Here is a 14,086-nt window from a genome sequence, read left to right as displayed (position 1 = left end):
ACCAGGAAGGAACCAGGCGATGTCGTGAAGAGTTGCAGGTGAAGGTGAAGCTTGTCGCTGCAGCCAGGAGGACCAGGAAGCGTCGAGGACGACCAGGACCAGGAGGCGAGCTGTCCCACGAAGGCTCTTGCTGTCGGCGGCGTCGAAGTTGGACTAGGACTCACCAAGCCTTGGCAAGCGGAACCCACGAAGAACAAAGGACTTGCTTCTGGTGCAGACCAGGAAGGTCTGGGGTGCTTCTTCTTTGCAGAGAAGCGGGAGCCAGTCTGGAGGAGCCAAACCAGCGCAGAAGATTTCAGGGAGCGTCGTCACAAAGGCCACTAGCCAGCGGGCAAGCAACCGGACAGACGCGGCAAGCAGGAAAATGCTGAAGGGCCCCACGCAGGACTCGTGGAGTGTGGGGGGCTGGTCTTCGGTGCAGATGGTGCTTGGGGTTGGGGCTTCTCAATCCCCGGTGCACAACTTCGAGGGTACCTCAGAAGCTGCGCTGTAAGTTACTAGCCACTTTTCCCAGGTAGCCGGTCCCACGTCGCTCGTCGCCTCCACGGATCTCAGCTCTGCTGCAGATGTGGATGAGGGTCGGAGAAGTCTGGAAATCAAGGCTCTGGTCGGGCTCTGCAGTCGGTTCCTCGTCGAACGTTCCACAAAGCAAAGGGTAGTCACTTGATGGTGCCTGTTTGCACAGGGTAGCCACTCCTTGGCTACAAGGGAGATTCTTCAGTCTTCTTCTTTCGTCGAATGTCGAAGGTCCAGAGTTTCTGTTCAGTTTTGCAGGTTCAGGATAATCTAAAGTCTTGAGGCCCAACTCCCACTCTTATACTAATCTGGGGGGCTGGGATACCTGCTAGGTCACGCCTTATGGGTGGGACCTGGGAGGGGGTGGTTACACCCACTTCCCTTTGTCCAGTTTCGCGCCAGAGCTGGGGCTGGAGTGCCCCAGCACCGGTTTGAACTGGACTATGCAAGGAACACCTTGTGTGCCCCAGGCATGTCTCATTCCTTTCAGCCCACCCTGCCCCAATACACTAAAGGCTGTCTGGGGAGGTGCTAGCACCTCCCCAAGCAGGAAACCTATTGTCCAGGCCTCCCTGGCTGGGATCACTCCCAGCAGCAGGAGGTCAGACTTGTGTCTGTGGCAGCAGCATCCATTTTGTGATGCTGAGGCTTTGGTCAGAGGTTACACAGCAAAGTAGGATTTTAACATGTCTCTCCCTCTAGAAGGGAGGAATAATATCCTCATCACCAGAAATGGTATGGGGGTATTATTCCAAAGTGTTAGACACCTTACACGACATGTTTTGATACAGCCCAACCATAGTTACCATAACCGTTTAAGATTATAAGGCACTTTAAGAGTATATGGTAGGCTATATCATAGAACAGCTATAAGGACATGGTTCCGAAAGCTGCAGACAGGCTCAGCTCATGCTAGAGCACCATCTCACATGTTACCAAGCACTCTGCCTCCAGGATTGTTAAGGCCTGCCATAGGAGTGACTGATAGGTACACATGTGTCTATATATAAGGGTAGATATAGGCATACTATATCTAAGCAAGGGGTGATTACACGACCTTGCCCCAGCTGAGTGATCAGCCAGTTGTGTCTGATTGGGAGGCCAGACCAGGGGTGGCATAATTCATGCTGCAGCCCCTGGGAGGCCTAGGGTACACCTATGCCCTGGGTACCTAGGGTACACTGTACAGGGTCCAATAAGGTGATCCTTACCAATTGGTTATGTACCTAGGGTACATGGAGTCCATTTTACAGAGAGAGCAGACAGCCTGAGGCCCTGAATGGCAGGATCTCAGGCCAACTAAGTCGAAAAACCAGCTAGACACTAGGCAAAAAAGTTGGGGGTAACCATAGTCAGATATCCACCTTCCTACACAGGTCCACCGGGAGATCCCTTCGGGAGGGTGTAGCGGTCCATGATGTTGGCCTGATGTGCGGCGCCACGCCGGGTCGACTTGGCCTTCAACCGATCTCCATCTTGTTTAGTGGCCATCGTCGCGGGTCTCACACCCTCACCAGCCACGCAGTAGAAAGCGAGCAATCAAGGCCACGAGCTCCGGGGGGCCACCCCAGGACTGCGGAGCGGGCCACAGCAGGCAGGCAGGCAGGGTCTCCCAGCGAGGCCACCCCAACACCAAGAGCGCCGCGATCCCACTTGCGAAGACAGTAAGGGGGCGCGAAAGTGAAAGTGAAAGTGCGGGGTACGCGACTCACCAGGCCCAGCCCGCCGTTGTTGTTCACTTTGTCACCGGGTCGCCCCTAAACGCGAATCCGGGGTCAGGAGAGAGGTAGGCCGCAAACTTCAGTCGGTGCTCACTCCGGCACCCGAGGTCCGATTCGAAAACGGGAAACGGGTACCACCTCGGCTCAGGCTCACCGACACAGTTCCCTCAACCGATGCAGGATGAAGTCAGGATAAACGTAGGAGGTTGCGGAGGTCCTCGGGAGCCTCGCACCTACGCGGCCATCTTGGTTGCGCGCTAGGCTCCTCCTCGACTTTACCATATTTGATATTCGTCAGTGTGATGTAATTAAAGGAAGAATTGAGGGTTTTACAGCTCTGGGTGTGAAGGTGACAGTCACAGGTCGTCACTTGAACATTCAGGGGAGCCCTGCAAATAAATGTGCGTTAGTTCACATTGCTGCTAAAAGTTGCCGTTCGAAACATGGCAAAGCCAGGCCCCCATCAATCCATGTATTCACAGGTATGAGATATTTTAATAGTAGCCAGTACCCTGTATGGAGCTGAAATGTATCCCCTATTAATTGAAAATCTCCTGTCTAGGTTGCTGTTTCCACGGTGCGTGCATTGGTGCCGAGTAGAGCTTGCTTGACCGTGCTGTCTGCCTCTCCTGAGTGCTGCTGAATCAGCTGCCCAGTAGATTTCCGGTTTCGCCTATCCATGACGGAAGAGGGAAAGTGTGTAATGTCACTCCCGCACATTAACCCTGCAGACTGATTCATTTATTTTCTTTGTAATCCAAATGAACGATTTCTTGCGCAGTAATTTACAAAGTGTTTTAGTTGTTAAAATGTTTCCTTGAACGTGAATGTCACCCGATTAAATCAGAGCCAAAAACTGCAAAATACTAACAGCAATTATATAAAGATCAATTTCCAGAAAATATATGAAACTTCAAGCATGCTAATTCTAGAAACATCTGGAGTATTTGCATCCTCGTTAAATTCTAAATTGCACTTTATTTAGCGCGTAAGGGAGGTACTCAAAGCACTTTTTTATTTCAAATTTGCGGCAAAAGTGAAAGCAGCGTGAATTGACACGGTGGGGGAGAGTCGGAGGAGCGTTCAGAGAGCAAGTGAGAGGAAAGACAGATGGTGCCTGATTGGGCGCTGAAAGCTGGCAGTTGGGCGCGTGCACGCTCGCGTGAACGCAAGCGCTTGGCCAGCCAAAGCGTGGGGTAGCATTTTGAAATCCCACCTACTAAATGTCTCACCTGGCTCAGGCGAGACCTAAAAAGCTAATATTGGGGGAAATGCAAAATAAACATGAATTATAAACGGGCTTGGTTACTTTAGGGGTGTTTGGAGTCCTTTTGCAGACATGGGTCCCTGTTGTGCCTGTTCAGTGAAGGGCATGAATTCAAGCCAAATTAGGAATCCTTGTCCGAGGCCGTTTTTCCCCGGCAGGACCCGGGCCACTTAAAGCCTGCGGCTCGCCCCCTGTGATGGCTCTGAACCCGGCCCCTCAACTGATCCCTTGGAAGGTGGTGGGCGTTTTCCATGGCTTCTTGTGACACTCTGGCTTCATGGTGGCTCCTCTGAATGTTGCCAGTTTCAGTTTTTCTCTTTGTTTTTTTCTGCTGATACCAACACCCTTCCCCAGCGAGTCCCAGGCTGTTTTAAAAAAAAAAAAATTTGTGTGTGATTTGAAATGATAATTTTTAGGTCAAGGTTGCACTGTGGCGATCTTTGTATGTACTTGTGGGGTCTGAGTCCTCCCACGCTTTTGGATTGGCTTTTGTGTGTTGTGTATAAATTGGAGCCTGCTAATGGATGTATGTCTCACCTTTTTTCAAAAGTTCACTTCCATGGAATATTGCCAGGGGAGTGAGCAGCGGCGCACACGGTGGCATCTGTGAGGCAGGACGCACGCTTTGCCAGACTTTTTTTTTTTTCTTTAAATCTCAAGTGGAAATTTATACCTACTTTTTCTCTTTTTCTGTGACTAAGCCAGTGCTACTGACGGCGGCCATTTTGAACAGCCACAGACTCTGTCATTTCCTTTCCGAGCAGCTGGTCGATTCAGATGGGAAGCATTGCTTTCGCGCGCCAGTACAGAGATGTATTGCAGCTGCGCGTTGCTTGGTTGAAAGATACACAGTGCAGCCGACTATGGACCACAACCAAAGGGAGCTGCAGTGGGTGTACATATAGTCTGAGGCTGCAGCCTATATATGTGCTCATTGTGAGCTCCTGTAAATACCACACTTTCACACTTCATACCTGGCATAACTTAGTACACATTATTTAGAAAACCACAAAGTGTGATAAACTTGCTAATGTCAAACTTACGGTATGTTAGACATGATGGTAGTTAGCATGAAACCATTCCATTTGGCCTTCCTTACGCAGGGAGTGAATGAAGCTTGGTGGGTATTAGCAGCAGGCTTGGTTTTTTTTTTTTAGTTGGAGAAAACTATTATTTTAAGATTATAGCACTTTAATACATCTGCCCATTCAAAAGCATCTTGGATTTTTAAAAAATATTGTTTTAAGGAACTGGGAAGGTGGAAGAAGCAGCAAAAACTGAGTCAAAACTGAAATAAGGATTTGACAGCCAAAACAAAGAATGGGTTCTCTCGGCAAAGCTGATTAACACAGTGCACCTAAGGGAAGGGGTTGTGCTTGAGAAAATACTATGGGAATACATTTTGGCCCTCTTTGAACACTTTCCCTATTTTTTTCTCTTTTATTTTTATTTTTAATTAAGCATGGTCAGATTGCGGTGTTACGAGAAATGCAAAAAATCTGTTGCACTACGCGACCTCCGCAAGCGGCGGAGTGTTAGATAAATGCCGCTTGCAGTGATTTTCAGGGCCAGATGCTTGTCCGCACTGTGAAATCATCTCAAACGGCACCATGCACAGCACCAGCGGGTGCTGTTTCCTTTCTTCTGCTGCTCGACTAGATTTCTCGAGCAGCAGCTTTCTCAACGCGAACAGACAGTGTCTCAACGCGAGCGTGGCGAGTATATGCATCCACTCGCAATGAGAAATCTGAGCACCTGCTTTGAGAAATCTCGCTGGGAGTTTAATTTTCCACGCTTGCTAACTTGATGTAGAAGAACGTGAGTGAGGAAGAAAACTCCACTCACTATGCGAAGCAGAGTTTTTCAGAACTTTCTGAGCTCCGTGTAATATGGAGAGCTGAAAACTTTGCATGCGGGGTTCACCGCCCAGACTTAGTTTAAATGGTGTTTTTCAGCAATTAGTCATGGTGTTATAACACAGGAATATTCGCTGCATTTACTAGATTGTGGCGTATTGATCCTGGCCACCTTGACTCCTTCAGCAGATATTCGAGACTGTAGGCGTTGTACCAGTATCGCGGAGAAGCCAGATAGTTCTATAGCCCAGCCGTGACCGTAGTGAGGAATTTACCACAGGGTTGTGGCAAGGAGAATGCAGAAACTGGAATTATTCTTTTAAGCTCTCTTAGCTGGACAAAGCTGCAGGAGCCCCCTTTAGTAACCAGACTATCCAAAGAGGGGAAGGAATCTAGATACACCCCACTCGCCCCAAACGTTCTTACATTTGTGGTTTTCGATACTCCATGTTGTCCAACACAATTATTGTAAAGAGTCCCTATACCTTATGACTGAAACTCTCCAAAAAAACGTTTTCTAAAATGCACAAATCTTTTTACTTTGGGAAGCGTATCTAAGGGCAAGTATATGCAATGTTAGCCAGGTACTGGGAGATGGCTATCACCACAGCCAAGCATCCCCCCAAACACTGATGGACTGAGCCCAGGCCCACCCTGGCCAGATAGCTATCACCACAGCCAAGCATCTCCCAAACACTGATGGACTGAGCCCAGGCCCACCCTGGCCAGATAGCTATCACCACAGCCAAGCATCTCCTAAACACTGATGGACTGAGCCCAGGCCCACCCTGGCCAGATAGCGATCACCACAGCCAAGCATCTCCCCTAACACTGATGGACTGAGCCCAGGCCCACCCTGGCCAGATAGCGATCACCACAGCCAAGCATCCCCCCAAACACTGATGGACTGAGCCCAGGCCCACCCTGGCCAGATAGCGATCACCACAGCCAAGCATCTCCCCAAACACTGATGGACTGAGCCCTGGCCCACCCTGGCCAGATAGCGATCACCACAGCCAAGCATCTCCCAAATACTGATGGACTGAGCCCAGGCCCACCCTGGCCAGATAGCTATCACCAAGCATCTCCCAAACACTGATGGACTGAGCCCAGGCCCACCCTGGCCAGAGAGCGATCACCACAGCCAAGCATCCCCCCAAACACTGATGGACTGAGCCCAGGCCCACCCTGGCCAGATAGCAATCACCACAGCCAAGCATCTCCCAAACACTGATGGACTGAGCCCAGGCCCACCCTGGCCAGATAGCGATCACCACAGCCAAGCATCTCCCCAAACACTGATGGACTGAGCCCAGGCCCACCCTGGCCAGATAGCGATCACCACAGCCAAGCATCTCCCAAACACTGATGGACTGAGCCCAGGCCCACCCTGACCAGATAGCTATCACCACAGCCAAGCATCTCCCCAAACACTGATGGACTGAGCCCAGGCCCACCCTGGCCAGATAGCGATCACCACAGCCAAGCATCTCCCAAACACTGATGGACTGAGCCCAGGCCCACCCTGGCCAGATAGCGATCACCACAGCCAAGCATCTCCCCAAACACTGGACTGAGCCCAGGCCCCACCCTGGTCAGATAGCTATCACCACAGCCAAGCATCTCCCAAACACTGATGGACTGAGCCCAGGCCCACCCTGGCCAGATAGCTATCACCAAGCATCTCTCCAAACACTGATGGATTGAGCCCAGGCCCACCCTGGCCAGATAGCGATCACCACAGCCAAGCATCTCCCCAAACACTGATGGACTGAGCCCAGGCCCACCCTGGCCAGATAGCGATCACCACAGCCAAGCATCTCCCCAAACACTGATGGACTGAGCCCAGGCCCACCCTGGCCAGATAGCTATCACCAAGCATCTCTCCAAACACTGATGGATTGAGCCCAGGCCCACCCTGGCCAGATAGCGATCACCACAGCCAAGCATCCCCCCCAAACACTGATGGATTGAGCCCAGGCCCACCCTGGCCAGATAGCTATCACCACAGCCAAGCATCTCCCCAGACACTGATGGACTGAGCCCAGGCCCACCCTGGCCAGATAGCGATCACCACAGCCAAGCATCCCCCCAAACACTGATGGACTGAGCCCAGGCCCACCCTGACCAGATAGCTATCACCAAGCATCTCCCAAACACTGATGGACTGAGCCCAGGCCCACCCTGGCCAGTGTGAGAGAGTGGCACATTGCCATAACTTACAAGGAGACTTGCGTCCTGCACTGAACTGCACTTGGCTCTATGCATGCTGCCAATGTGTGCCCCTGTCTTGTGAAGAGGTCCAGTAATTCATCTTTGGTTCATCATTAAAGTGCAGAGGAGAGATGGGTTTCAAGTACAGATTAAGGGGTGAGGTAGTCTTAGCTGGTCTTGAGAGCGGAGAGCACGTGGGAGACCGGATCACAATGAACTCGATATAATGGGGCGGACAGAGGTGGTCTCGCGCTGGGATGGGCATCAAACGTGGGAGATGGGGGGGGGGGCCTCCTCAGTTGGGGGTCGAAGGAACCTGCTATGAGGAGGGTTTTGGTGGCTGCTGTGCCTACTCGCATGTTTTGCTTGGGTCTGCTGTGACAACCTTCCTCTAAGACGCAGACATTCTTCATGGTGTCCAGACAGACTGGCAGCCTGTGGTAGTTTTCCAGAGACTGGAGACATTTGGTTAATTAAGAATCGCCAAATGTTGCCCTCCAGACAGACTTGTGATCAGCAATTAATGATTCTCAGGAGTCGTTTTATTTGAGTTGCACATTCAAGAGTGAAGGCTACTCTAGTGATGAGGGCTTGTAAACCTGGTTCTTCCCACAAACCTGGCACAATGAAAGTAGGGTCCTGATTGGGCATGCAGCCTAGCTTTAACCGTGACCCCCAAACAGAGCAGAACTTATTGCAGACGCTGCCGTCGTAGTAACGTTTCAACATTTAAAGTGCGTAAAACACTTAGATATTTGTGCAAACCATTCGACCATCACTCGAAGTGCCAGCAGCTTCACAGGTACTGAGAAAGGTCATCCTCCCTGTCGCCATCCCCCCCCCCCCCCCCTCCCGGGCCGCATGCACTTTAATACCGAGGCTCAGGGGCGGTGTGCATTACACTGGTGTTTGTCCTGCACGGTCTTACATCCGCTATACTCGGGGCCACTGGAATCATGTGTTTGTGCGGTCGCAGCGCTTTTTGTTTACTTAGGAGTTTGCCGTATTAGCCGCATAATCTATCATCTACTGTATAACAAGATTTGAACAGAAATCGTTTCTAGCTTAAAAGGTCCAAAAGTTAATAAAAATGCAGCAGCACGTGCTGCACAGTGGAAGGCCTCCGCATAAATTAACCCGGTGCTGCCGCATAATTACAGTGGCTCTGGCTATACTTCAGTTAGCCTCAGTCAGCGGCTGGCAGTAAACTACTTTAAGCAGAATGATTGCAATCTATAGCCAAAATACACGACTTGTATGTTTTGACATGAATAATTTAACTCTTTTACAGTTTCCCCCAAGATTGGTATGACATTTCTCTACAAAACCTATTAATATTGCTGATTGAAGAGAAACTCAATCAATATTAAATAATGCTTTATAATGTGGTACCTGCTGCTGCTTGCCCGTGACTTTACATATGTTTTTATTTTAAGCTGCGTCACACCACATGCTTGCAGTGATAGTGAAGCTAGAAGTCCTAGGGTGCTGTTTGCTATTCTTGTTTCTAGAACCCTAGTACTCCCTGAAGGCAGCACCCATAATGTGCTTGCCGGCCCACCCATCCCATAATGCTGTTGTATAGACTCCATAGGCCGAACAGCAAAACACACAAGATGATGGACGGAATGTTGCACATTGGCAAAACATTCACCCCCAGTCACAGATCTGGTTTTAATCCATCGTTATTTTGCTCACCACGCCTCCCCAGTTCAGACATGGCCATATGCAAATCAGTCTTGACCTTGTGCCCCTTGGGAACAGTCCAGCCCGAACTGCCAAGCCATGTCTTCCCTGGATTGGAATCAAGCATCCTAGGACCGGTTTCGGGGTTTCACCCCTCTTCAGCCAGGATAGCTTGACTCCAGTGGCGTAGTGAGCACGGGACACACGTCTGGGCATACCCATCCCACATAGGCCGTCATTGTTGCGGTTTCACTGCTCTGCAGGGCAGGTTAGCTGTCCCATGTCATCGTGGCAGTCCCTTAAGCTCATTTGAATTTTGATGGGAGTGATAGAGCGCAGCATTTAATGATTTCACATAAAACGCAAGTATAGCTAGCATACTCCAGGGGGAAAGGTGCAGTCCTTATTCCTATATCTTCTGAGCCTCACTCGTCTCCCCCCCACCCCCCGTGAGCTGGCCACCAAGTGTCTTTTTGGTGTAAAATAAACTTATTTTTAAAGATTGCTAAAGCGTTTTAAGCCACACGATGGTTGGTGCTTCCCAACGTAGTCCACATACATTCAAACCATAACCATGGGTAAAAGAAATTGTCATTTACAGCGCCAATAGCACTAACTCCAGCAAATGCGAGGCCGATTGAATTGCAAATGCTTGTTCTCTTCGACTCTCTTCTATTTTGACTCTTGCTGATTGAAAGTATGTTTTTCTCTTTTGTATTTATTTGCCTCTTGGTGAATGAAAGTATATAGTGTTTCTCTTGTATTTCGACTCTTGGTGATTGAAAGTATATAGTGTTTCTCTTGTATTCTGACTCGGTGATTGACAGTATATAGTGTTTCTCTTGTATTTTGACAATTGGTGATTGAAAGTATATAGTGTTTCTCTTGTATTTTTACGATTAGTGATTGAAAGTGCATCTGTCCCTCCTCTGCTCTCTTGCAGGCAGTTCCTGCTGCTGACCCCGGCACTGCTGAAGGCCAACACCAGCCAGTCGATGTGTATGTTCCTCGGGAAGGGGGAGAAGCCCACTCCGGTGACCGTGACCCTGGACCACAGCAGCTTCAAGCTTGACGTCCTCAATGAGACGGTGCCCGCGGGGAAGCCCTTCTTCAAGTGTGCGGAGTTCTCGGTGAGTCTGCTGGGGCGAAGGTCACGCACTGCTTAGTTCTGCAGGTCCTTCGGCATCCGCGGGTCCCATGGCGTTGCTGCTGCGCGTACTTTACCAGTGGTTGCGCACTCCTTGGCTGAACACAAGTTCAATAAGCAATGCAGCCTGCAAGGAAGGGGTGGCTGCCTCACAAGGAACATGCCTGCTTCCTTGGGTTGTTTCTTTTACAGTGGCGGACGGTGACATTTGAAAGTGGTGAGGCGTAAAATGATTGTCATACTTCAGCCGAGCGAGCGTAGCGAGCGACCCCGAACAACCTAAGGGCGGTTCGGGGGGGTTCTCCCCCCTGAAAATTTTGAAAAAAGTGGAAAAATTGTGCATTTTCAAGCAAATTTGAGAAAGCAAGAAAGTTAATAAAGCAATTATGAAAGTGCAGTTATTACAGTAATAAAGAGAGGTCATATAACATAGGTAGCTGCTTATTCAGTATAACCACAGAGCTTCATAACAGACTTTGGGATATAATGTATTTCTGAGTACCACAGATGTTTTTTATTAAACAACTAAATTGGTCGCAAACTAGCAGCATTCAACATGTTTACTTTTTGCATCTAAAATCAGCACTTCTGTCTTTAAGAGCAGCAAACTTTTCAATAACTTGAACGTTAAAGTCTGAGATATTTTGATCTAGCTCACTCTCTATACGTAAGGGGACGTGGTGCACGTTACAACTGCCATGCTTGTCTTGGCAGCAACTTCACTCCTGCTAGAGATGGGTAAACTGCATGTGCGCACACACAACAAATGCCGAACTTTGTACCTAGCACCATTGATAGAAAGGGCATAAACTAGGAGTCACCCACAAAACACCCTAGCTAGCTGCTAGAATGCTATTTAGTAATGTTGCAAAATGTGCCTTGGTTTTTCACCACGGAAATATGTCGCAAGTGGTTAAGGGCAAACTTCATGGCACCCCCTGTTGATATGAACTAATCGTCCATGTTATTTGTGCTTGCAGCGTGTATACTAGTATTTACAGCTTTATCCCCTGAATGAAAGCACTACATAATCTAGGTTGAAAAACACAGGACTGGCGTTAGTTGCTGCACTTGACATTTATTTTGTTGTTTTTTTTGTTGCATATTTATATAGCGCCGCGTGCGTACTCGACCCGAAGGTATTGGAACGTTTTACATGATGAGCACCGTATTTACATTACACATTCAGGCACGGGGAGATTATTGCCCAGAATTACTCACAGGATGTGGACGCGACCTTGAGGCTCGAACTCTGGAAACCGCACCAAAGTCGGCAGCGTAGCCGACGGACCACATCCTCTCCCCATTCACATTCAGCCACTTACTACTTACCAGTTATACCAGTGTTCTGAGAGAAGGCCTTGGGGGAACAGCTTGAAGATTGATTGTGTAGTACTAGTAGACAAATATAGACACACCGGCGGCACGAGGTCTACCGTGGTACGACGACAACTCGTGATTCTGACTCCGTGAGTGACTCATGTGGCAGCACTGGTGCGATGATGTGCCGACAGCGAGCGTAGAGGTCGGTCGGGAAATGGCCAATCACTACTGCATGGCTTGGCTTCACATAAGCCAGCCACAGTGTGATTGGCCATACAAGTGTGGCACTGGTCAGTTGCCACCACCCACGCGTGGCACCATACTGCAGGCTGCGGTGTCTCAGCCAATCCTGGCGCTGCATTAGCAGCGCCACTGCAACAGGATTGGCTAAGAGCAGGGTTACTCCCTGCCCATAATGAGACCCGGGGGCTGCGGTATGAAGAAGCACCCTCGGGTCCCTCGCCACTGTCTGAGTCGCTAGGGGAGGAGGGAAGGTCCAGGTACTACTACTGTGTGTGCATGTTCGGGCCAGTCATAAAAATGACTAGCCCAAAAATTGACATTCACACACTGCTGCTGGCACTGCTGCGCTATTTCCGCGCTCAGTCACTGCCGCAGCCCCGCCCCCACACCCTTTAGCGCTGTCCAGATTGAGTCAGGCTTGTCCCGGTAGAGCTAGAGCGTTGACAGAGTGCGAGTGCGCTCAGTGCGCCGCTGAGATTTGTTTTTCTAAATTTAATGTTAGCGTGTGCCGGTCGTCCATGTGCTTAGTGGGGCAATGCCCCAAAGCCCCCAATGGACGCACCGCCACTGTTCCTTTACCATGTTCATTTCCTCCGGTCTTGGGACCCTTTGCGTTCCTGCACAGGGTTGGACTGAGATGGAACATGGACCCGTGTCCCCAAAATACAAGTGCCCCCCATTTGCATACTGGGTACAAGAAAAGGTGTCCAGTTCTGTAGCAAATCCAGGAGTCTCCAGACTGAACCTGCCAGGCGGCCAGTGCCTCTCCCCTTGTAACTCTGTAGAAATCACAGCGCACGAGGAAGCGACCGCAGCCCTTCTGTCCACTGTGCCACATCCAGACAGCAGCAGGTTGCGCTTCAGGTGAGTCTGGGTAATCGGCACTCAGGTGCTTAATCTGAGCAGGTGGGTGAAGGTGGGACCCACAGGCACTGATTTTTGGGGACCAGCACCTATTTTTACTCCTCAGACATTGACCCACAGCAAGAGAGGTTCACAAGGGGGAAAACAGGAGGACGTGAAAGATTGAAACTGTGACAGGGAGAGCGCAAGGACAAACAACCAACTGTGCGAGGAAGGTAAAGGGGCAGGTAACGCCTAGTGGTGGATGAAAGAGGCATGAGGTGGAATCGTGTTTGTGAAGACCTGATATCCGGCACCCTGATGGCGCTGGCTTCGGAGCCCTAACTGGGCCCCAGCGCTTCTTCTTTTACAAATAAAGCACGGGGTCACTCACTGGGGTGGCTGTATGTCGGAACCACGCAGGCATTTACCACGCCTACCTTAACGGGGCACGAACAATGAAAGCATCTTTACAACGCATTCCTTTACCACATAACTCCTTACAATGACTTTCCTTACGGAACGCTGTGGACTTTATAATGGCATAATTTACTATTCCAACTCCAGTCTGCGCAACAGTAGGGAAAGTGTTGGTCTTGAAGTCCAACATCACTTCCCTTAAGGTGAGTCCTTGTAAAGACTTGCGTGGTCAAGGTATTCATTTAAAGAAGCATTTGAGCTTTGGACAGCATGGTTCGAGCAGCGATGTCAATACCGTTTCCCTCAAGGGAGCTCAACGTCATTGGGTCAGGACAGAGCTGAGCAGTCTGGAACTTGGAGAAGGTGTGGGCAGCACCCAAGGTGGGTTGAATGACACCCAGTGGGTTTGGGGGGGGTCTACGAACCACAGGTGGCAACAGGATGGGGGCAGGTTGTGCCATGGACTGAGGGGCGAAGTAGGTTGTCTCAGTGCAATTGTCGAAGAGGAGCTGTGGGCAGATTCAGTGTGTCCCGGTGACGGAAGGGGGTTTGGGCGTACCCTTCTTAGTACTAATCTTTGGAGCTTTTAAAATGACTGCTGGAATTTAACAGTGAGCATGGACATCTTAAGGATTTTGGGGGCGAGGGCCAAATTAATTTTTGGGCCCCTATTCAGAACGCCTTTGAATTTATGATCCACTTTCACCTCTTTCATGCCTTTATGGCCAGGGACAGTGCAGAGGACACTGGTCCAAGTTCTAAGTGCTTCCAATAATAAATACTCTGGGATAGGGACCCGAATAGGGTTTCCATCGAATACTCTGGAATAGGGATCTGTAAATGGTTTTCA

At 49.9% G+C, this 14,086-nt stretch overlaps 1 protein-coding gene across 1 annotated transcript in view; it reads left to right on the top strand.

The window, feature by feature from the left end:
* Nucleotides 1-14,086, top strand: part of LOC146813443 (ovostatin-like) — a 365,994-nt gene that overhangs the window by 61,138 nt on the left and 290,770 nt on the right. The window contains exon 2 of the mRNA XM_085620205.1: nt 10,204-10,390. Coding sequence (XP_085476331.1) covers nt 10,204-10,390 — 187 coding nt within the window. The remainder of the gene's footprint in view (nt 1-10,203; nt 10,391-14,086) is intronic.

Source organism: Triturus cristatus, chromosome 7 (assembly GCF_964204655.1).
Source record: "Triturus cristatus chromosome 7, aTriCri1.1, whole genome shotgun sequence".
NCBI lineage: Eukaryota > Metazoa > Chordata > Amphibia > Caudata > Salamandridae > Triturus > Triturus cristatus.
Note: the sequence above shows the minus strand (reverse complement) of the source record. Positions and strands in the feature narration are given on the sequence as shown.